General features: G+C 46.6%; 1 protein-coding gene across 1 annotated transcript in view; it reads right to left on the bottom strand.

Annotated features, from left to right (window-relative positions):
- kif28 (kinesin family member 28) overlaps positions 1–25,059 on the bottom strand; it is a 54,697-nt gene that overhangs the window by 13,528 nt on the left and 16,110 nt on the right. Inside the window, exons 4-23 of the mRNA XM_056279330.1 lie at positions 21,681–22,096; positions 20,937–20,987; positions 18,184–18,336; positions 17,969–18,004; positions 17,167–17,286; positions 15,544–15,651; positions 14,117–14,271; positions 13,917–14,028; positions 13,636–13,703; positions 13,180–13,322; positions 12,956–13,077; positions 12,671–12,761; positions 12,090–12,150; positions 11,078–11,201; positions 10,709–10,844; positions 10,219–10,337; positions 4,566–4,673; positions 2,784–2,876; positions 1,830–1,961; positions 9–79 (exon numbers count right to left, since the gene is read on the bottom strand). Of these exons, the coding sequence (XP_056135305.1) occupies positions 9–79; positions 1,830–1,961; positions 2,784–2,876; positions 4,566–4,673; positions 10,219–10,337; positions 10,709–10,844; positions 11,078–11,201; positions 12,090–12,150; positions 12,671–12,761; positions 12,956–13,077; positions 13,180–13,322; positions 13,636–13,703; positions 13,917–14,028; positions 14,117–14,271; positions 15,544–15,651; positions 17,167–17,286; positions 17,969–18,004; positions 18,184–18,336; positions 20,937–20,987; positions 21,681–22,096 (2,419 nt within the window). The remainder of the gene's footprint in view (positions 1–8; positions 80–1,829; positions 1,962–2,783; positions 2,877–4,565; positions 4,674–10,218; positions 10,338–10,708; positions 10,845–11,077; positions 11,202–12,089; positions 12,151–12,670; positions 12,762–12,955; positions 13,078–13,179; positions 13,323–13,635; positions 13,704–13,916; positions 14,029–14,116; positions 14,272–15,543; positions 15,652–17,166; positions 17,287–17,968; positions 18,005–18,183; positions 18,337–20,936; positions 20,988–21,680; positions 22,097–25,059) is intronic.

The raw sequence follows: 25,059 nt of genomic DNA, 5'->3' as shown, positions 1-25,059 counted from the left end.
TGACATACAGTCCAGTGGGGGTACATGGCACTAGTTGTGCTTGCAGAATGGCCTCCTCTGTGCCCTCTGACCCCAGCACCTGTGAAAGGGAACAGTCAACTTATAACTGGTCAGAAACAGTAGACCGTGACATCACACTGACATCAACAATAGTAGTTAGACATTACAGTAATGCAACAGACATCAAAAAACAGTTCAAAAGCCATGACAGAATAGTGGCATGCCAACACAAGACAAGGACGGTGTATTCAAATATCGGAGATATATATATATATATATATATATATATATATATATATATATATATTTATATACACTACCGTTCAAAAGTTTGGGATCACCCAAACAATTTCGTGTTTTCCATGAAAAGTCACACTTATTCACCACCATATGTTGTGAAATGAATAGAAAATAGAGTCAAGACATTGACAAGGTTAGAAATAATGATTTGTATTTGAAATAAGATTTTTTTTACATCAAACTTTGCTTTCGTCAAAGAATCCTCCATTTGCAGCAATTACAGCATTGCAGACCTTTGGCATTCTAGCTGTTAATTTGTTGAGGTAATCTGGAGAAATTGCACCCCACGCTTCCAGAAGCAGCTCCCACAAGTTGGATTGGTTGGATGGGCACTTCTTTGAGCAGATTGAGTTTCTGGAGCATCACATTTGTGGGGTCAATTAAACTCTCAAAATGGCCAGAAAAAGAGAACTTTCATCTGAAACTCGACAGTCTATTCTTGTTCTTAGAAATGAAGGCTATTCCATGCGAGAAATTGCTAAGAAATTGAAGATTTCCTACACCGGTGTGTACTACTCCCTTCAGAGGACAGCACAAACAGGCTCTAACAGGTACTATTTAATGAAGATGCCAGTTGGGGACCTGTGAGGCGTCTGTTTCTCAAACTAGAAACTCTAATGTACTTATCTTCTTGCTCAGTTGTGCAACGCGGCCTCCCACTTCTTTTTCTACTCTGGTTAGAGCCTGTTTGTGCTGTCCTCTGAAGGGAGTAGTACACACCGGTGTAGGAAATCTTCAATTTCTTAGCAATTTCTCGCATGGAATAGCCTTCATTTCTAAGAACAAGAATAGACTGTCGAGTTTCAGATGAAAGTTCTCTTTTTCTGGCCATTTTGAGCGTTTAATTGACCCCACAAATGTGATGCTCCAGAAACTCAATCTGCTCAAAGAAGTGCCCATCCAACCAATCCAACTTGTGGGAGCTGCTTCTGGAAGCGTGGGGTGCAATTTCTCCAGATTACCTCAACAAATTAACAGCTAGAATGCCAAAGGTCTGCAATGCTGTAATTGCTGCAAATGGAGGATTCTTTGACGAAAGCAAAGTTTGATGTAAAAAAAATCTTATTTCAAATACAAATCATTATTTCTAACCTTGTCAATGTCTTGACTCTATTTTCTATTCATTTCACAACATATGGTGGTGAATAAGTGTGACTTTTCATGGAAAACACGAAATTGTTTGGGTGATCCCAAACTTTTGAACGGTAGTGTATATAATCCAGTGAGTCAAGTAAATTCTTTATGAGACAGTACAAGCCTGTTTCATGCCATAAGCAATCATCAGCTGTCAATAAAGCTACTCGAGGAAAGGACATACCGTTTACTGCCTCGTCATGCACATCATGTGCACAATGTCCAATGGGAAAGGGAGAGGTGCGACATTCAAAATTCAAAAATACGTGATCGCTAACGGCTGCTAACTAGCAGCTGATGAGTGCGCGACGCACGAAACAAGCTTGTACGGCTATGTATTAAAAGTTTTTTTTTCCTACATCTATATATCAGCATTTATATAAACTTATGTGTACCTCCAGTTGCTCTTCAAGAGCAATGCGGAAAGCCAGGGATTGAAGCCACAGGTGGGCACTGCCCAGGAGAAGAGGCTCCAGCGGGTCCCAGAATGGGTCTTTATCTCTGGGCATAGCTGTCATGGACAGCACCTCCCCTCCCTTGGCATACTAACCAAAGAGGGATCAAGCAGAGGCTGAAAAACAAATGCCTTTTAATGTAAATCAATCTAAGGAACCATCATATTTGTCAGTTAAGGTAAGTAAGCTATCCGGTAATTATTACCATATCGAGATTTAAATGGACAAATTTCATGGCAGCTTCATTGATTAACATTTCATCCTGTTGAAATTAAAGGCAAAGAAATGCGAGATACTGTACAGCATCCTTGTGGCAAAAGTTATATCTGTTACATGTGGTTCCGTGAGTCAAAGTCCAGCTGTCAACCCACGTTGCCTGTCACTACCTCACCTTTTCACCTGTCTTTAATGTCTCAGTTCTGTTCTGGAGGTCAGCCCACTGAAGATAAACATATTCGCTATATTCCTAGACATGTAATAAGCGGGGGCATCTGGGTAGCGTAGCAATCCATTTCATTAAATGGGGTAATCGCCGGTTCGAATCCCCGGATTACCTCCAGCGTCCCTACAGACACAATTGGCCATGTCTGCAGGTGGAAAGCCCAATGCGGCTGTGTCCCCTGGTCACCACACTAGCGCCTCCTCTGGTTGGTCGGGGGGGGTAGTGTGATCCTCCCATGCGCTATGTCCCCCTGGTGAAACTCCTCATTGTTGGATGAAAAGAAGCGGCTGGCGATTCCACATGTATCAGAGGAGGCAAGTGGTAGCTTGCAGCCCTCCCCGGCTCAGCAGAGGGGGTGGAGCAGCGACCGGGACGGCTCGGAAGAGTAGGGTAATTGACCAGATACAATTGGGGAGAAAAGGGGGGGGGGGAGCTTAAATGTATTAAGTTACCTTGCCCCCACTTTGCTCAGTCTGATGCTGTTGGTAAACCTCTTCCATGAGGAATTTACGATTCACAAACTTGGCCTTCGACCACATCCACACCTGAAAATGGAGTCAAAACCTTTGCATCAGGAACTGAAACAAGTCTATGAGGTTTTCACATAAACAAAAAACAAAAACAAAACATTTTCTAAGAATCTTTGGTGGAAGCATAACCTTTAATGAGAAATATGCGTGTGCATGTGCATATATGTGTGTTTGACCTATTTCTTCCCCAGGGGTATGAGTCTGAAATTTTGTTCTTCTCTTCATGTGTTTGTGTGTTTATGTGTGTGCATGCATGCACAAATGTGTATAAACACGTTTATAAAAAAGCCAAATCATTAAAACCACTAGCAGGTATGTCAATAACACTGATTATCACATTACAGTGGCACCTGTCAAGGGGTGGGATATATTAGGCAGCAAGTGAACAGTCAGTTCTTGAAGTTGATGTGTTGGAAGCAGGAAAAATGGGCAAGCGTAAGGATATGAGTGACTTTGACAAGGGCTAAATTGTGATGGATAGATGGCTAGGTCAGAGCATCTCCAAAACGACAGGTCTTGTGGGGTGTGTTTCCGGTATGCAGGGGTCAGTACCTACTAAAAGTGGTCAAAGCAAGGACAACCGTTGAAGCAGCGACAGGGTCATGGGCTCCCAAGTCTCACTGATGTGTGTGGGGAGTAAAAGCTAGCCTTTTTGGTCCGATCCCACAAAAGAGCTACTGTAGCTCAAATTGCTGAAAACGTTAATGCTGGCTATGATAGACAGGTGTCAGAACACACAGTGCATCACAGCTTGCTGCGTATGGGGCTGTGTAGCCACAGACTGGTCAGAGTGCCCATGATGACCTCTGTCCACCATTGAAAGTGCCTACTACGGGCACGTGAGCATCAGAACTGGACCATGGAGGACGGGAAGAAGGTGGCCTGGTGTAATGAATCACGTTTTCTTTTATGTTATGTGGACGGCTGGATGCATGTGTGTTGTTTACCTGGGGAAGAGATGAGCCACAATGCACTATGGGAAGAAGGCAAGCCAACAGAGGCAGAGTGATGCTCTGGGAGATGTTCTGCTAGGAAACCTTGGCTCCTGGCATTCATGTGGATGTTATTTTGACATGTACCACCTACATTAACATCGTTGCAGACCAGGTACACACACTCCTTCATGTTAACCGTATTCCCTTATGGCAGTGGCCTCTTTCATTAGGATAATGCACTCTGCCACACTGCAAAAACTGTTCAGGAATGGTTTGAGGAACATGACAAAGAGTTCAGGGTGTTGCCTTGGCCTCCAAATTCCCCATATTTCAATCCGATCAAGCATCTGTGGGATGTGCTGGAAAAACAAGTCCATTCCATGGAGGCCCCACGTCACAACTTACAGGACTTAAAAGGATTTGCTGTTAACATCTTGGTGTCAGATACCAGAGGACACCTTCAGAGGTCTTGCGGAGTCCATGCACAAGACCTCCACAATATTAGACAGGTGGCTTTAATGTTTTGGCTGATCGGTGTATATCCTATATGTTTTACACTGGTGTAACTCAAACAATCCCTTTTTCCAACTGTTTTCACTATTATAGACTTGTGTCAGTGTGTGTGTGTGTGCGCGCGCGCGCACACACACGCATGTGTAAATGTGTATACATCCTATTTGTTTTCCAGTGGTATGACTCAAACAATCCCTTTCTAAACCGTTTTCATTATTGTAGACCTCTGTTAATGTAGTGTGTGTATATCAGTAACCTGCTTGCTTTCCAGAGAAGTGACTCTGATGACAATCTCTTTTTCCAAGTCGTGCCCTTTAGAATCTGAGAGTGCCAGGTTCTTTATCTCTAGCTTAAACTCCACTCCCTGAAACACAATAATGAATGGAGAGCTGTGAAGGTTTTTTTAATGGACATAATGACCAATATGCTAGTGTGGGTATTATTTTCATTGCACTGGAAGTTTAGATTTAACATAAAATTGACATATGTTACAGAATTATTATTTTTTTTAATTTGGATACCCCCCACCCTTTTTTTCCCCCCAGCTGTACTTGGTCAATTACCCGACTCTTCCGAGCCATCCCGGTCGCTGCTCCACCCATTCTGCCGATCCGGGGAGGGCTGCAGACTACCACATGCCTCCTCTGACACGTGGAGTCACCAGCTGCTTCTTTTCAGCTGATATGAAACTGTTATTTCAAAGCTGTTATTTTTTAATGACCTAGTATTGTCTGCATGAGACTTTTATTTCGAAACTGTTATTTGGTTTATGGTCAAGGTATTCTGTTGTTATCGTAAGACTGTTCATAGCTTATACAATTCAGCGTAAGCAACGCAGTGATTGTATAGTTGGTAATGTAAAAAGTTATCTTTTGCAAAGGGGATATGTGATGTCTTGAGTTGATGAAGTTGGAGGACAGTAGGGGGAGCTAGAGGAAAATATAGGATTGTGGCGGACACTAGGGGCTATGCCTCTCACCCAGCAGGACTGTGAGCTGGGGGCGTGGTTTACGTTCCCGGGCTTGCTGGTGCAGGGTTGTTCCTGCTGTAGTTTGGTTTTGGAGCTGAGGAATAAACAGCAAACTTGCCTTCGTCTCCTGTGTTTTTTCCTCATCCTGCCACATTGGTCACCCCGAGTGAGTGTGAATCCACTTCGGCCACGCCGCCCCAACTCTCACAGCTGGCCGTTCTCGCCGCGGCTGTGAAACTCCCAGAGTTCTGGCAGAGCGACCTGGCTTCGTGGTTCCAGCATGTCGAGACGCCGTTCCACCTGCGTGGAATCTCCGCGGACGACTCCAGGTATTATTTGGTTGTCGCTGCGCTGGACCAGCAGTCCACACGCCGGGCCATGCAGCTGTTGCGCGCCCCTCCGCAACACGATAAATATGTCGCCCTCAAACATCTTCTGCTCCGGAGGTACAGCCTATCTGCCGCAGAGAGGGCAGATAGAATCCTTTCCCTATCCGGTTTGGGCGACGGGACGGCTGTGGATCTCATGGACAATATGCTGTGGCTGCTAGGCTCGGATGAAGGTGGATTCCTTTTCCCACACGTTTTCCTGCACCAGCTTCCGTCTCCTGTGCGCGCGGCTTTGGCTAACTCCCCGTGTCTGGCTGCTGGTGACTGCCGAGGTTTGGCTGAGGAGGCCGATTGGGTCCTGCTGGCTACCAAACGGTTCTCTGTGCGGAGTGTGGCATCTGAGCCTCTGCAGCCGGCATCGGAGGATGCGGACCCGGCGCTGGTGGCTGGAGTAACTGCCCGGAGACGGCGCGGGAGAGGCCTCTGTTTCTTCCACCAGCGGTTCGGCGGCAAGGTGAGGCGCTGCGTCCCTCCGTGCACGTTTGAGGCGCCGGGAAACTCCAGGGCCAGCGCTCAGTAGCAGCTGTGGGCGCTGGCGGACGTAGTGAGCTGCTCTTCATTAAGGACACGATGTCAGGAAGATGGTTTCTGGTGGACTCAGGCTCGCAAAAGAGCCTACTCCCTCCTGCTAAGACAGACAGGTTGACCGAAGGCGGCGGCCCACAGTTAAGTGCGGCTAACGGTTCGTCCATTGCGACGTTTGGCACAAGGTTGGTGACTGTTTGTTTCCACGGGCGCCATTTTGAGTGGGACTTTGTAGTGGCCGCCATTACTGTTCCTATTATCGGCGCGGATTTTCTGTGTGCTAATGGTCTGCTGGTTGATGTTGCAAACCGCCGTTTAATTGATGCTGTGCCTTTCGCCACTGTTCCGTGCGAGACAGGGGGAGCCGGGCCGTTAACACACGCTAACTTTTTAGCATTAGGGGATGTTTTTCAGCGTTTGCTGGCAGATTTTCCATCGGTGACTACGCCCGCCTTTTCCACTGCGGTTACTAAACACGGGGTAGAACATTTCATTCCCACTCTGAGACCGCCAGTTTTTGCGTGCGCGCGATGCCTCGACGTGGTAAAATTGGCTACAGCCAAGGAGGAGTTTGCCATCATGGAGCGTCTGGGTATAGTGAAGCGTTCCAACAGCCCGTGGGCCTCGCCGCTTCACATGGTGCCCAAGGCGGATGGGTCGTGGTGGCCTTGCGGCGATTTTTGCCGCCTGAACAACGTCACCGCCAATGACCGCTATCCCATCCCACACATACAGGACTTTTCCATACGCCTGGCAGGTACCACTATTTTCTCTAAGGTGGACCTGGTGCGCGGCTATCATCAGGTTCCCGTGCGCGCAGAGGACGTGCCCAAGACAGCAGTGATCACCCCATTTGGGCTTTTTGAGTTCATGCGCATGCCTTTTGGCTTTAAGGGGGCTGCGCAAACCTTTCAGAGGCTGATGGACTCGGTGTTGTGTGACCTTGATTTCGTGTTCGTTTATCTCGACGACATATTAGTGGCCAGTCCGTCAGCTGAAGAGCACCTGGCGCACCCGAAACAGGTTTTCCGTCGTTTGGACAAACACGGCCTGATAGTCAACCCGGCCAAGTGTCAGTTTGGACTGCCGGTGATTGACTTCTTGGGTCACTGCATTTCGCCGCAAGGCGCGGTCCCGTTGCCTTCTAAGGTGCAAGCGGTGGTGGAATTTCCCTGTCCGGTCTCTGTTAAGGCATTGCAGGAATTCTTGGGCATGGTGAATTTCTATAACCGTTTCCTCCCTCGCGCTGCCCACCTCCTTCAGCCACTTTACGAAGCCCCGCGGCGTAAGAAGGCTAACGACCCTGTCGACTGGACTCCCAAACGGGTCCAGGCCTTTGACGGAGCTAAGTGCGCCCTGGCTAACGCTGCCCTCCTCGCCCATCCCACACCCACGGCGTCCATAGCTTTAACAACCGATGCATCTGACATAGCCATGGGGGCTGTGGTTGAACAGCGTGTGGCGAATGCGTGGCAGCCACTCGCATTTTTTACCCGCAAACTGCGAGATAGCGAGCGCAAGTACAGCGTTTTTGACCGGGAGTTGCTGGCACTGCACCTTGCAACCCGGCATTTCCGCTTCCTGCTGGAGGGTCGCCCATTCACGGCTTATGTGGATCATAAACCGCTGACTTTCGCCATGTCCAAGGTGACTGAGCCGTGGTCTGCTCGTCAGCAGCACCACCTAGCGGCTATCTCCGAGTTCACAACGGACATTCAGCATGTGGCCGGGAAGTCCAACCCTGTTGCCGATTGTCTGTCGCGTGTGCTTGTGTGTCCTGTGCACCTCGGTGTGGATTTCTCCGCTATGGCTGCCGACCAGCCCAGCGACCCGGACGTCCTTGCCCTTAGGTCAATGCGTACCGGCCTCAAGCTGGAGGACGCTGTGATGCAGGAAGGCAGTCCTGCCCTCCTCTGCGATGTCTCCACCGGCCGTCCCCGCCCCGTTGTTCCAGTGGCCTGGTGCCGTCGAGTTTTCGATTCGATTCACTCCCTCTCGCACCCTGGAGTTCGGGCGTCGGTGAAGTTGGTCGGTTCCAAGTTCGTCTGGCCTGGCCTCCGCAAGGACGTAAAGGGGTGGGCCGCTGCATGTGTAGCGTGCCAACGCGCTAAGGTCCACCAGCACACTAAGTCGCCCCTCGAACCGTTTCCGATCCCAGCTAGACGTTTCGACCACGTGCATTTGGACCTGATGTGCCCTCTACCTTATTCACAGGGTTTTACGCACCTGCTCACAATGGTGGATCGGGCCACCAGGTGGCAAGAGGCTGTCCCTCTGTCCTCCACAACATCCTCGGATGTTGCACGTGCTTTTCTTTCCTCCTGGGTCGCCCGTTTCGGCACTCCGTCAGATATCACCTCAGACAGGGGCCCCCAGTTCGTGTCAGAGCTCTGGTCGGCACTTGCGCGATCCTTGGGTGTGCAGGTACACCACACTACCGCGTACCACCCTCAGGCTAATGGCTTGTGTGAACGTTTTCACCGGTCGCTCAAGGCAGCGCTGCGTGCTGCGCTCTCGGATGGTAACTGGGTGGATCGTTTACCTTGGATTATGCTCGGGTTGCGTTCGGCTCCTAAGGAGGACCTCGACGCTTCGCCCGCTGAGCTGGTGCTCGGTCAGCCGCTCTGCGTCCCTGGGGAATTTTTGCCTGGGAGTTCCGCTCCTCGACCCCGTCCGGCCGTTTATCCTTTTTTGTCCGACAGCACTCGAGTTCCAGGCCCTGTTCACCATTGTTTTCCGCGGTCGTTCATGCCTGCGGAGCTCATGTCGGCTCGTTTTGTTTTTGTATGGCATGATGCTCACCGCTCGCCCCTCCAACTCCCATACGATGGCCCATTTCGGGTTCTTGAGACGGGTCCTAAGGGTTTTGTGCTGGATATGGGTGGGCGTAGGGAGCGTGTCACGCTTGATAGGCTTAAACCGGCGCACAGGGTGGCAGGCGAAGTTGTGTTTCCGGCCCAGGTTCCCTGTCGGGGTCGTCCTCCTTCCAGGACCCCGGCAGTGTCTTCACGGGTTCAGCGTTCTGCTTCTCAGCCGACTTTGGACAGTGTTTCACCTACTGTTTCGGCTGAGGGACGGCGCAGCCGTTATGGCAGGCTGCTTAAGCCTCCAGTGAGACACTATTTTTCTTTCCAGAAGTCCCTTCTGGGTGTTCGGGGGGGGGGGGGCTGTGTGGCGGACACTAGGGGCTATGCCTCTCACCCAGCAGGACTGTGAGCTGGGGGCGTGGTTTACGTTCCCGGGCTTGCTGGTGCAGGGTTGTTCCTGCTGTAGTTTGGTTTTGGAGCTGAGGAATAAACAGCAAACTCGCCTTCGTCTCCTGTGTTTTTTCCTCATCCTGCCACAGGATGTAAGTGACTAAGAGCGGAGGAGGAGTGTGACGTGGGTGTTCAAGTAAAGAAGCGTATGCTAACAGACGGGTGTCTTCGAGTGGTCCCTTAGCATCACCACATATTGGCACACACACATTTTATTGTTTACATTTTAATTTCTTTATTTTATTATGTCTTTTCACATGTATTTTTATATTCATATGTGTCACTTATTTTATATTGTGTTTTGAGCTTGTGCAGCACTTTGGTTCAACTGTAGTTGTTTTAAATGTGCTATATAAATAAACTTGACTTGATAGTGAGGAGTTTCACCAGGGGGACGTAGTGTGTTGGAGGATCACGCTATTCCCCCCAGTTCCCTCTCCCCCCTGAACAGGCGCCCCGACCGACCAGAGGAGGCACTAGTGCAGCGACCAGGACACATACGCACATGCGGCTTCCCACCTGCAGACACGGCCAATTGTGTCTGTAGAGATGCCTGACCAAACCGGAGGTAACATGGGGATTTGAACCAGCGATCCCTGTGTTGTAGGCAACGGAATAGACCACTACGCTACCTGGATGCCCACATTACAGAATATCTTTACAATACTGATGACAAACGTTTCATGAACCTAAGAATGAGTAAACCCTTTGTAAAAAGTGTGGCGCTGATGGCTTATATAAGTATGTGTGTTTGTGTCTGTGTGTTACCTTGTTCAGCTCCTGGCTCATCTGATTGGCCTCAGCCACCATCGGCATCAGTTTAATATAGTCATAGAAGACAGCCAGGAGACTGGGGTCTGTCTGACTGGATTCAGCATTTGGCTCTCCTACACACAGGTGTAGACATAAGCGCGCGTGTGTGCGCGCGCACACACACACACGCACGCACACACACACACACACACAGATACTTATATGGGTAATGAGGTTGCATCACAACTGAAGGGCCAGTGTTGACTTGCTGGGCTGCCATGCTTTTAAAGGCACCCCTGAGAAAGATACTAAAACCTACCTATCACATGGGCTCTGCTGGGGAATTGAAAGAGTACATCAAAATATATTATGTTTAAGATAAATGTCCCTTACAGGACAATAAGATGTATATATTATGGGTTTCATCCAAAAATACCCTCAGCATATAATTCTATCTTTGCCCACTTCAATCCCTCCATCTCTTGCAATGTCTGCCTCCTCTCACCCAGATGAATGCCCTCAGCAGCAGCCAGTTCAGATTGGAAGTAATCATAGTCATAGCGGCTCCAGTCATCCACACCTCTCTCAGATGGATAGCCAATGAACAGGTAGGTAGAGTTGGAGCCAAGGATGAGTCGGTCCTGCAAGGAGAAGAGAAGAAAAGAGAGAGATGCTTTCTGTGTGAGTTTAACTATGCTGTGTGTGTGTGTACCTGTGGGTGTGAGATAGAGAGACATCCAATTATAGCTCCGTGGAGTACAGAGTGTCTCTATGTACTATAAGTGTGACAGCATGTATGTGCATCTGTAAAACATTAAGACCTTTAGAACCTACAACCAAAACTCAAACGTCATTGGTGTCCATAGAGACCCACCAGGTGTTGCAGCTCAGTCGTCTGGGAGATAAGGGTACCATTGATGATGACTTTTGATGCTGCTGTAGGGGCCAGTGAAACCCGGCGCTGTTCATTCCTGAACACAGCATGATGTTCCTGGATCCTGACACACACACACACACACACACACACACACACACACACACACACACACACACACACACACACACAATTCAGTTTGCAGTTAGTTGTATCACTCACAAAGTACCACAATGCTGCCTGACAGGTTTGAACCATTCATCCATCCATCCATTATTCGAACTGCTTATCCTGCTCTCAGGGTCGCGAGGATGCTGGAGCCTATCCCTGCAGCCACTGGACAGCAGGCAGGGAGACACCCTGGACAGGCCGCCAGACTATCACACTACCCCCCCCCACACACACACACACATTCATACCTAGGGACAATTTAGTATGGCTGATTCACCTGACTTATAATGTCTTTGGACTGTGGGAGGAAAACGGAGCCCCTGGAGGAAACCCACACAGGCACAGGGAGAACATGCAAACTCCACACAGAGGACGACCTGGGACGACCACCAAGGTTGGACTACCCGGGGGCTCTAACCCAGGACCTTCTTGCTGTGAGGCGACTGCGCTAACCACTGTGCCACCGTGCCGCCCTGAACTATTCATACATATCAAAATCAAGTTCTCAATTGTATGGACCTTTTTGCTGAACTGATTTTGTCATTTTATCCCTCAAAGTAAGTCTTTGGCTAATTTGAATGAGGGAATGCAGCATGGTCCTTTGGAAAGCCTATTAAATTAGGTTCAAATAAAACATTACTTTTTTCGCCATCTCTATTTACATGTTCGTGATTTCATTAATCTCTGGGAATTGTTGAGAAGAAAAGGTAAATGGGTGACAGCAGAAACAGAATTAAAAGTCTTTGTATAGGAGCATCTCACATTTAAATTTCCAGTCTTTGAATACTGTGAGACACCTTATGCAAGATGGGCCCTATTTGCTTACATTAGAACAACTCACCCTAAGCCCTTGATAGAGATGGATCTGTTGGAGGAGTCAGAAAGTCCAATGTCCCAATCACCTGAGAGAAGATAATACCACACAGACGATTCACACATTCCCTAAAATAAACAAAACAGTTTTTACTGAGACTGCAATCCTATTAAAGAGATTAATACCTCATTTAGTTTAGTAAAGTCTGGTAACAGCAGCAGCCAGTTATATTTCTAAAAACATTAGCAATGTACCTGTATGCACCAGTACCTTAATGACTGCCGATCTGAAACTGGTTACTTCAATCTACAGTCAGTCACACTTATCTATTCCTGCATCGACATCTGTTCTCCCCCGACAGAGAGAGAGAAAGCAAGATGGGGGTGTGGAGAGTGACAGAGGAAAAAAGAGAGCAACAGATTGAAAGACAGCGAATCGAAGACCGAGAAGGAGAGAAAGATGAGAGACAGAGAGAGAAACAGAGGATGGTGACAGAGAGAGAATGAAATGACACAGACAGCGATGTAGAAACATATTGTCAACGAGTGAGAGAAAGAGAGACAGAGACAACAAGAGATATAAAAAGAGAAATGTGAAGATTAGCTAACCCTCTTGGATGAAAAGTTTGACCACCCCAGACAGCTGAGGGTCTTCGTTTATGTTCAGGATGTAGGGATGCATCTGCATCATCCTCCTCTCCTGAAAGGGGAGAAAGACAAAATCAGGACGATTAAAAAAGTATTAAGAGATGGGAAGAGTAATTATGATGTATGTGTCTGTGTGTGTGTGTGTGCCCATCTATGTCTCTGTCTTCTTGTGTCGATCAAGCACATTTTCAAGTATGTGAATCTGTGTGTAGCTGTGTGTGTGTGCGCACGCGTACGTGCATACACCTGTGTGATACTAGCATACTGTAACTCCCAGTCCTTCAGCGCCTCCTGCAGGTGTTGTTCCCAAAGAGTCTGGATGGCTCGAATCTGGAGCTCATTATGGGTCAGCAACTGACGCAGCTCCTCTGGACACACACACAGGCACACTTTTGCATTGATGCAAAGCTTTGGGGCTCACAGATTCCCCAAAGAAGCTATGCTATTCAAATCTATTTCACCGGTCTTACTGGTCTCGTCATCGGCTCTGCGTCCCTCCTGGCCCAGTCGGCTCAGTCGCTGCAGAAGCCGTCCATTCTCAGCCTTCAGCTCTTTTACCAGACGCTCTGTTGGACTTTCATTGACAACTGCCCGGTTCTGGATGCGCTTTGCCCTGAAGCATGGGGATGGATAGGTAATATGGTACAGGAAATGGAAGAGGAAATGGAGATTGAAATAGGAGTGGTCAAAGAAGAGAGGAAAATAGGTGGTACGATGGAATAGAAGCAAACAACGACAGAAAGGACGAGAAGAAAGGGCATGAAGAGAAGGCGTGAGACCGAAAGAGATATGGGTGAAGTGGGGAGGGAGATTAAAGGGGGAAAGAGTGATGAGGAGAAAAATTAGAAAAGGTGAATGGGTTTTCTCTTAGTTTTCAGTCATTATACTGCGAGTCAATGTAATTTAAAGACAACAAACTTTCACACCTTTCAGCATAGCGCAGGGTTGAGAGAGACTCTTCATAGCAGATATCAGCAGGACTCAGTGTAGCAATCTATAAAACCATTATAAGTCATACTTCGGAAACCAGAAAACCTCGGTGAACAGTGTGTTACGTATGTTTAAGCATCTGAAGATACTAAAGGATAAAAGCACAGACAAAATAGAAGCAATGCCCCTTTGAAATAGGGTGTCCACTTTCTAAAACGGAGGACTTGCTTACTTAAACTTGCAGTGTATCTTCACAAATCGGTAATAAGATGGTTACCATAACTGTGCGACTGTTGCCCCCTAATGCAGACTGCAGCAACTTGGTAAGCACTGAGTCTCTGTAGGGGATATGGACCACCTTCTTCCCTACTGCCACATCAGCTAGAGCACTGCAGGAGAGGAGAGGAGAGGAGGATCACATTTCAAACTAAACCAAACTTAACTAATTGAAATTGAATGTAATGACTGCAGACAGACCTGATGACATTTCCCAGCGTGGTGAGGCTGAGGTTAATGGCTGTGCCCTCTTTGAGTCGGTCAGCCTCTGAACCGGAGACCCGTTGACGCTCGCTGCCAGCCAAATCAACCAGGTTAACATTGGAGTGTTTTGTGATGCTCTCTTTGGAAAAGATCTGACAGAATGACACAGACACACATATAGACACAGCTAGAGAAATGAAAACAGATTGAAACAAAATAGTTTCAACAAAAAAAAAAAAAATTCGTTTAAAAATAAAATTGCATCACGGTGGCGCAGTGGTTGGCACGGTTGCCTCAAAGCAAGAAGGTTCCTGGGTTTGAGGCCCGGGGTAGTCCAACCTTGGGGGTCGTCCTAGTTCATCCTCTGTGTGGAGTTTGCATGTTCTCCCCGTGTCTGTGTGGGTTTCCTCCGGGGGCTCTGGTTTCCTCCCACAGTCTAAAGACTTGTAGGTCAGGTGAATCAGCTATACTAAATTGTCTCTAGGTATGAATGTGTGTGTGTGTGTATGTATGTTGGCCCTGTGTGGTGGCCTGGCGGCATGTCCAGGGTGTCCCCCTGCCTGCCACCCAATGACTGCTGGGATAGGCTCCAGCATCCCCGCGACCCTGAGAGCAGGATAAGCGGTTCAAATAATGGATGCATGGATGAAACAAAATCAAGATTGAAAAAGGAAATCCTAAAATCTGACAAAACATATAACAACACTTCTAGAAAGATACAAGGGCCCACTAGCACAAAGACACAGGGGGAAAAAAAAGAAGAAAAAAACAACAAATGGTCACAATAAACCCGAAATCTTTGAGTTTAGAAAATATATAAATATCTATTAGGGTTTAGTACCAAAATAACATTTACCATTTATTGAACAGACATTTTTCAGACAATGTCTTGGCCACTGAGCAGAGCTCCATATGAGTAACTGCCTTGTGCAAAGGCATCTCTGTATTGGTTGTTGAAAGCAATGTTCATCTTCCATAGCCACATCGTCCTAAGTAGTGTGTTGATTCAAATGAGCAATCCTCCAGATATGAGCCTCTCTCTAAGCTCAAGGCTACTCCCTTTCACCGTCATATGTATATGATATTTTTTCCTTTAAACTGAATAGTGTGCAAGAGTAGAAATTTGAATGGGAGCCTCTTTTCAATGTAACTTTACTCAACAAACACACAGCTGCTTTATCACACAGTAGTAATCACAGAAGGATTCAACTAAGGCACCTTGATGACAACCTTGCTGGAGTTCTTGAATCTTATTACAAATGAGGCTTTGTTAGGTGAGAGTGTAGGTGTGTCATTGAGGTTCAGACATGCTTCCAACCCGACTAAATGTACCCTGCGTGCACGTTGCCCAAATGATTTTCTGGGGTATCCACACTTGCCTAAAAAGGCTGACACTGAAAAAGAGCACACACAGAATTATTCACCTGTTTGAGTTGGAGTATAATGAGCATGTGTGAGCGGCTGCTGTTGGCATTCATGTGCGTGGCAGCAGTGGTTCGCGTCCGGATCCCCTGCTCCATCAACTGCCCCACCTAGGGAACCGTTTTGAGATTTATATTATTAGCAACCCACTTTACCCTTTTCCCTAACCCATGGAGAGCATGGAAAAGCGCTCAAAAGAAGGCAAAATATCTTAAAATTAATGGAGGTCATGTTAGACATCATGTGGGACTCGGACCTGGATACTAAGGGAAATGTTTCTAAACTAGTATATAAGATCATCCAAGCTACTGGCTCACCGTCCTTGGACAAAACAAAATCAGCCTGGGAACAGGATTTAAACATCGAGTTCACTGAGGAGATGTGGAAACATTCCTTACAGCGCATTCACACCACCTCTCTGCCCTAGGCATCACCTCATTCAATTTAAAGTGCTGCATCATTTATATTACACGAGAGAGAAACCGTCCAAACTCTATCCCAATATTGATCCCACTTGTATTAGGTGCAAACACGGTCTCCTCTGCTGCTGCTACAGCATGTAGACAAAGTTGGTTGACCTTGTACCACCACATCTATCTTCACTGAGAAATATGCCACCAGCCTCCACTTCCCTTTATGTTCCTATAGTAACACTGAAGTCATGTAGCCCTGTTTTTCATTCATAATCAGTGTGAATGATCTGGTCATGTCTGGTAGACCTAACGTTGGCGCAATGGTCAGCTGTTGTTTTAATTTGATGAAGGCTTTTTCAGCCTCTGGTGTCCAATTAACCTCATCCTGTGCCCTGTGATGGCCTGGCAGCCTGTCCATGGCCAGCATCCCCGGGACAGCTCGGGAGAGTAGGGTAATTGGTGAAGTACAACTGGGGAGAAAAGCCCCCCCCCCAAAAAAATAATGGAAATCAAAAATTATGCTTCACAGTTGCATTCAAAATGTGTACTGGGTTGATTTTAACAGAGGTTTATCCCTCTGAGACTAATAAACAAACACTAACTATTTCAAGGGGGATGTGGAGGAGGTATCGTCACACCAGTTTTGCACTGCTTTTCTACAGGAGCCTCACAATTGACCTTTCGCAAAGTACCACCCCAGAACGGTGCTTGTCCAATCCTACCTTAGGAACAGTCCGTCAAGCTTTCAAACACACAGCAAAATGCTGAAACGGTGTGCCTATGGGATCTGCAAATCGGATACTAGATATCTGAAAAGTTTGGAGGGGGTGTAATTTTCTTTCCCTTCCTGAAACCCAGAACACAAGAAGCGCAATGTCGGCAATAGATTTCGCAGTATAGCAGACCCCATGGCCAGCTTAATCCATCCAAAATCAATAAAAATACCTGTCTGCTCCTAGCTAAGCTTGCTACTAGCTATTATTGATAGCTAATACAGCTAACATATTATTACTGTTACTTTTACCCACACAATGCGCCGATTTCTTCCTTCATGTTTTGGTGTTTTCCGGCTACTTCCTGGATAGTTCTGAAATGCTTGACGGGCATAGCAACAGTAACTAAGGGGGACGGGACTTTGCGAAAGGTCAATTTCACTCTCTCCATCTCTCCTTCTTTCTCTCCATGCATCTATCTATCCACTGATCTCTCTACCTGTAGTGCACTGTCACAGGGAACTGTGCGGAGACCCTCCACATAGAAACCCCTCTGCTGCTCTTCTCTAACCCTTAACCCGCCTGGAGCTCGAGACCCCCGAGACAGCAGGTCTACCACCTAGATATGAGAGAGCGAGAGAGAGAGCAAAAGAGAGATGTCAACCATTTAGACAGACATGGCAGAAGGAGAAAAGGCAGCAGGTTAATCTCGAACAAAAAAAGAGGAAATAAGGAAAAAGAAAGACAAATTCAAAGACGCAATGTCCTTCCTGTTGAAATATTATAATTCTGCCAGGGTTACCACACTTTACAAAGACAAAGCAATCGAAATACATGCAAAATTATACAAAAAAACATATTGCAATAAAGATGTAACACAATAGAAAGAGCAGCATGATACAAAGGCATTAAGATCACATCCAAGACACGTTCTCTCTTTAAAAGCACATTTGTGAAATCTATGCACAGAGCTTTATCCATGTCCATATAAAGCCTGTCAATGGCCATAGAGATAAAGGAAACGTCTCCTGGCAGCAGTTATTGAGAGAAATGGAGAAATGAGAAAAGGAAGGTAAGTCACGAGGATAGAGGTGGGGAAGTGGTACAGGGGCAGCAGATTACGATGCACTAAAACAATGAATTATATGTGCAGAAGCCAAAGAGAGGAAAGGATTTTGCAAAAACCCAAGACTTAATAGACACCGACCCAGTGGAAAAAGACTAGGAAATAATGACAACGATACAGGCCATGGTAGATGAATTAGCTTATCCCCACATCTCCTGTTATCCCCCATTTTTACCTGCTCATTATAGATTTCCAGCATACTGAAAAAGACCTGTGTAGGGGCACATCAAACCAAAAAAAAAGAAGAAAAAAAAAGAAATAATTTAAAAAAAAATACCACAGCATCTACTCTCCCCCACTATCCGCTCTCTTTATGAGTATTGATAATAAACAGTGTCACAGAGCCACGCACGCACGCACACGCGTGCACACACACACACACCAACCTACCTGGCACTGTCTGGTGTCCTGGTTTTTCTTGATAGCCTGAAACAGATGGTCACACAGTGTAGGGACAAGGCCCTTATTAGGCCCATAACCCATCATAGAATAACTCTTCCCAGAGCCTGTCTGTCCATAGGCCAGTAGAGTAGCATTGTAGCCCTGCAGACAAAAATACAAAGTGTAACATTCAACTAAGATAGAATAGAGCAAGAGAGAGAGAGCAAACTCTCTGTCCTCTGTCCTGATACTCCTGGACCTGTCAGCTGCATTCCACACAATGAACCACCAGATCTTCTTCTCTAGCGGGTGTCACAGGCTCTGCACTCTCAATGTTTGCATCCTACTTGACGGGTCGCACCTACACGGTGACATGGAGGGGATCTGTGTCGGAGCCTCGGAGACTGACTACTAGCATTCCACAAGGTTCGGTTCTGGGTCCTCTCCTGTTCTCCCTGTACATGACATCCCTGGGTTCTGTTATTCCCTCGCATGACTTCTCTTACGATTGTTATGCCGATGACACCCAGCTGATCTTGTCCTTCCCTCCCTCTGTCACACAAGTAGAGACACACTTTGCTGCATGCCTGACTGGCATATCGGAGTGGATGGCGACACACCACCTGAAGCTCAATCTGGACAAGACAGAGCTGATGTTCCTTCCAGGGAACGGTTGCCTGCACCGACACCTGGCCATCACCACTGACAACACCGTGGTGACGCCAACTCGGACTGCGAGAAATCTGGGTGTGATTCTGGACGACCAACTGTCGTTTGCTGCAAACATTGCATCAGTTGTGCACGCCTGCAGATTTTTCCTCTATAACATAAGGAGGATTCGCCCATTCCTCACCGACGAGACAGCACAGGTGCTCATCCAGGCTCTGGTCATCTCCTGGCTGGACTACAGCAACTCCCTCCTTGCTGGCACCCCGGTGTCGGCCATCAGACCTCTGGAGCTTGCCCATCTTTCGGCGCAGGTTGAAAACTCACCTCTTCAAGAACTACTACCCTGTTAGTTGCTCTTAGCACTTATTGTATTCACTCATACATTTTTTTAAACTCTTTCTCGCGCTTTTACTTTAGCGCTGGTTTTGCTCTTAGATGCTTGTTTAAAGAGAAGATGCATTTATGACCTCTAATGACTAGTAGTTCTCCTGATTTCCTACGTTAAATGCACTTATTTTAAGTTGCTTTGGATAAAAGCGTCGGCTAAAAGACTGTAATGTAATAGAATAGAATAAATTCGAAGATACATCTTAGTATGCACTGGGACACATCATCAGTGATGTTTCCTAAGGTCCTCGGGTATTTCGGGTCTTTCAACATCATACACCCTCACTCAGGCGACCCAGCCAGAGTTGATCAGGCCCTGGTTTGTGTCCCAGCAACACTGGCCCACAGATCACTCCTTCTGATCCAAAGCCACCTGGAGGCCCTCTCTGTAGCCTACATGGAAGGAAGACTTGATGGCTTTCCTTTTAGCAGCCCCAGTGATGCCAAGTAGAATGCAGACCTTGCACAGTGAGCGGCCAGCAAAGCCTCTATACCCCACTTCAATGGGCTCACAACGCACCTTCCAGCCTCTCTTCCGGCACTCATCCACCAGCGCCTGGTACTTGGACTGCTTCTATCATTGCACTGCCTTGCCAGAGTTCGAAGCGCTTGCTGCAGTTGATGGACTTGTTTTCTGGCTTCGTCCTCGTCACAGTGGCGCCACTCTGTGTGTGGCTTCCTGGAGGCCACTTGATTTGACTCTGCTGAACTACTCTGCTGGGAGCCAGACAGCTTGGCACATGAAGGTTTTGGGCTCTGTGGGGTGTCTCTAGGCTGGGCTCCTCCTGCTCCTCACCAGGAGTGGATCCCATGCGCTGCGCTGCTCCCCTCTGTGCCAAGGATTTCATTCGGGCCTGATGAATTTTAAGGCTGTACTTGTTCTTGCAGATCTTGCCGCAAATGCATCTTTGAGTTGTCGTCGTTGATAATCTGTTTGCCAAAATTGTCATGGTTAGGTCCACCCTATTAGGGTACTAATTCTCCCCCCGCTGGGGATATATCTCTGTGTGTTTATCTGTAGCTTTTGTGGGTTCTTCCTCATGAAAGATACAGGTTGGGCTGCTACCCCTTTCTGCCCCAGTTGCCATCTTTCCGAGCTGTCAACTGTCTCTCCAGTTGTCACCAATCTGTTCTTGGTGGTCACCCAGCCTATTCCTGGACGTCACTGGCTGAACCAATTTGAATGATTTGAAGATACATCCTAGGATGCACTGGGACACATCATCGGTGACGTTTTCTGAGGTCCTCGGGTGTTTAAGGTCTTTCCACATCTTACACCCTCACTCAGGCAACCCAGCCAGGGTTGATCAGGCCCTGGCTTGTGTCCCAGCAGCATTGGCCGACAGATCACTCCTTCTGATCCAAAGCCATCTGGAAGCCCTCTCTGCAGCCTCCTTCGTAAGACTTGATGGCTTTCCTTTTAGCAGCCCCAGTGATGCAAAGGTAGAGTGTAAATCTTACACAGTGAGCGGCCAGCAAAGCCTCTACACTCCACTTCAATGGGCTCACAATGCAATAGAATAGAATAGAATAGAAAAAAGTAGAACCCCACTTATTCCAATCTTAGGCAAATGGACCTTATTAACCAACAGGTACAATGAAAATAACATATTCAAGTGAAAAATAGGCAGATCTCGCTGATGTTCATATGCATGAGGCCATCTAGTAGTATAATGATATTATATTATAAAGCCTTGGTTCTTTACCTGCAGTGTATTTTCCAGGATTCCTTCACCGAGGTCCTGGAAGACACTACCCTGGACAAAATAGGGTAAAATATGAGCTGTGAATGCGCCTTTTGGGTACCCTGTGACCTAATGCCATCTTGTTCAGACAACGTCTTATTGACATTCTGCATCGATTCAGTCCACATTTATTCAACCCAGACACTAATTTTTTAGGCTATTAGCATGCCAAAGAAGCTTAGAAATAATTTTAAGAATCAGACAGCATCTACATATCTAGGAATGGCAAATGGGCAAGGGAGATTATTAATTTAAGAAATAAATTAATCCTAAAAATCTCATTATGCATGCTCAGTAATCCATCCATCGTAATGCAACTGCATTGTTTATAAGGGTGGGTATACCTGCAGTCAGTTTAGACTGAAGAGGTCACTTAGATGAGTGATAAAACGTATCTCTCAACAAACATGGCCAGATGAACTGATTCAACTTTCTTTGATTAATCCCCAAAATCCTTTGTTTGTTGTGTTGTTTTTGATATGTTCTTCTTTTCTGTAGTACTTCTATCTTCATACCATACTTTATTGACCCAGCATCAGGAACCATTAAATATTAGTTGTTTCCTATTTTATCTATTATCTTAGACAAGGGCAAGGCAGACTGTCATTATCTCTGTTGCTATATCTGTATATCAGGGTGCCTGTTTGAGTGCTATCTGCCTGTACTTAGAATATATAAGAAGATCTTAGATGTCCATCATCTAACCTGATCAGCATAGCGCCCTCCTGGTTCTCCAGGCAGGAAAAGACCACTGCGGTCTCGTGTGAAGCCGCTGTGGGACCAGTAGGCATAGTCAAAGCAGAAGGAACGGTGGTTGTGGTTATTCCGTGGGTCCTGGATGGTGATGGTGCTGGACGTCATGGAGATGATACAGCGGCTGCCTGCATCTCTCTCCCTCTGGATGAAGAATGATAAAATAACATGTGGAAAGGTGGGAGGAGAGAGAAAGATTGTAGAAAACCAGGAAAAGTGGGGGAACAGGAGAGAAGAAAGGATGAATAAAAATAAGGAAGACAGGTGGGCAGCTTGCGAGGGTCCTGAGTTTGATCTCAACTCGTGTATGGAGTTTGCATGTGTTCCAGGTGTTGGCGTCAGTTTCCTTTGTGTACTCCGGTTTCCTCCTACAGTCCAAAAGGACACGCATGTTGAATTTGAGACTAGATTGCCAATAGGACTGAATGCGATTGTGAATTTGTGTATGGGCAATCTGGTGGACTGGTGTCTCTATGACCCCTTTTCCACCAGCGGAACTACCCGAACCTTTTAGGGGGCCGGCAGCTTTGCTCGTGTTTCCACTAGAGGAACTACCCTGACTGGAACTGTTACTGGGACTTTTACGGGAACGTCTGTAGTCCCTGCTCTGGGGTAGGTACTTCTGAGCGGCCCTGAAAACCTGCTGGGCGGGGCTCGACGCTGATTGGTTGAATGTCGGAAGCAGGCACGGCTCCATGATTTCAGTTTTGGGTGGGCCAGGCCAATTATAGATGGGCCTGGAATTCCCTAGGGGGGTCCGGGGGCATGCTCCCCCGTAAGAAAATTTTTCAATATTGATAATTTAAATGCATCAATTTGGTGCATTTTGAGACCAAAATCGAGCTAGATAGAATAACAAATGGAATCACAAAAAAACCCTCATAAATCATGCAACATTGACAAAATGAGCCAAAATGTTAAAAATGACTCAGTGCAAAATATATATTGCTTGAACAGCAGCAGTACCATCACTTGCCAACGTTGAAAGCCAGTGAGTGACCATTTTGAACTATAATTCTATCACTGACCGACCAATAGAGGGCGCAAAAGGTCTGTGACCAAGCAACCACAACCCAATCAAAGGCCCTGTCCCAATACCCACCCTACGCGCTACCTAGAGTGGTGCAGTTCGGTATTACAGCGTTGCGTAGAGCATACAAAGTCCCCTTTGGGAAGGAGGTTTAAATGAATTGAATTGGAACGCCTGAGTAACGCGAGCAGAGCAGCGAGCCAGTATTCAGAACTCGCTCATAACGTCATCTGTCATGTAAAGACATGCTACTAGAGTTCATTATCAATCACTATCAATCACAGTCTACAAATCTCTATGATCACAAGACCGTGGCGGAGAGGAAGAGCGTGGAGTTGTGGATACTAACTCTTGGTCATCTCCTGGTTGCAGTGACGACTCCGAGTCTGACACCATTTGTGTACGTTTAAAAAAACTTAAAGAAAGCTGGTTGCGCCATAGCCTACACCCACATACGGTAGCATAGCCAACCGCTTATATGTTTTCGTGAAAAAAGCAACGCTTGGTATGGCAGTTGGAACTAGCCTAGCCTATCCCACCGGTGTCAAACATCACATCACGTGTCTCATGAACTTGCTTGCGCATGAACATCAACATATAAAATTGTTTATGAAAAATATTTTTAGCACAAAATCATGTGATTATTGGCTGATTTCGAATCATTTATGACCAAATGAAAATTTGTAAAAAATAATATATATTTTTTTTTGGGTAGGAAAATTGTAGGGTGGGCCTGGTGAAAAGTGGGCGGGCCTAGGACCGTCAGGCCAACCCATAACACCGTGCCACTCGGAAGCAACCAGCCTACTACTTCGGTGTTCAACAAGTGCCATTTTTATAAGCCAGCAACCAACCTGTGTGGTAGCAAATAATACAGAATTTCGATCAAGTAAAATGGAGAAATCAGACGAAAAATGGACAGACGAGGAGGTGCAGGCTTTGTTGGCTTACTACGCCACCGATGAGGTTCAGCGGGGGTTCGAGTCCTCGAGGGGAAACGAGAAGATTTACCTCAAAATTTCTTGCCACCTGGATGGGCTCAGGATACGTCACACAGCCAAGCAGTGCCAGGAGAAAATAAAAAAGTTAAAGCAGGACTACAACAGGGAATGTAATCCATGAGCCCGGTGGTTCCTACATCGCTATGGAAACACGACACTCGAGAGGGCCAACTAAAGGGTAGTTCCACTTGTAGTTCGCAGCAGCCTGGGAGTTTGTGTAGTAGTTCTTCCGAAGAACTACCATATGCCGTATGTGTACCATATAACATATGCCATATCTTCTGTTCCCATCAGGACATTATTTTCCTTTAGTTTGGTTTATCTCCCCCTGCTGGCGGTACCTTGTATAACATCAGTTTATGCCTTCAAGCATGTGACCTTTTGTATCATCTGACTCAGTTAGGGAAGTTGTGAGCAGAACAGCCTCATGGTTTTTTGTCTTCATTTAGGAAATGAGTGTGCTGGACATGCGACACAGATCAGGGCAGTTAATGTAAACCAACCTGAATGAGGGCTAAGAATGGTGTGTGAAAGACTGAAGCACTGTTATGGATCACCAGAGGCTATAGAGAATGCACTCTTCAAGAGACTCCACGGATTTCTCAGGATACCTAATAAGGATTTTCAGAAGCTGAGAGAGCTGGATGATCTGTTGATGGGGGTTCTGCCAAGGCTGAGGGAGATCTACCGGGCCTCGCCTTTCTGAATACCTCACACAGTCTCAACCCCATCGCACAAAAATTACCTTACAACCTACAAGAGAAATGGATAAGTGAAGGCACCAGTTAAAAACAACAAAACTTTGTCTGCTACCAAGCAATGACTAGGGATAGCCCTAGTGTGCCGTCAGTATTAGTTAATGTGTACCGTCTCTTTAAGAGTCTTCTGTTCACTGATGACGTCACCATCACCACATGACAATACAGGAAGTGCAGAAGTCAACAGAAAACCTGATAAAGCCTTGAGACGTTTTGTTCACGATATCGCTATTCTCTACATACATGTCATGCTTTTGGATGCACTGTCGGTATGTTAATATTCTTGACATAAGTCTAAGTCACATTTGTTAGTCATATTAGTTTGGCTTGATATAAATACTTCCTATTTTATTATATGAGTTCATATTACATGTGCCGTTTTTAGAAAATGCTAACGCTAGCAAATTAATTGGATGCGATAATCCGTTGTCATCAGTTTAGCCAAAATACTCACCCTAGTTGGTCAATAATAAGATGTGTTGCTAGAAATTGCATAGTAGTAACACACTTGAAACTCATATCATTCATAGTCATTTTATTGA

This window comes from Lampris incognitus, chromosome 4, assembly GCF_029633865.1.
Source record: "Lampris incognitus isolate fLamInc1 chromosome 4, fLamInc1.hap2, whole genome shotgun sequence".
Taxonomy (NCBI): Eukaryota; Metazoa; Chordata; class Actinopteri; order Lampriformes; family Lampridae; genus Lampris; species Lampris incognitus.
Note: the sequence above shows the minus strand (reverse complement) of the source record. Positions and strands in the feature narration are given on the sequence as shown.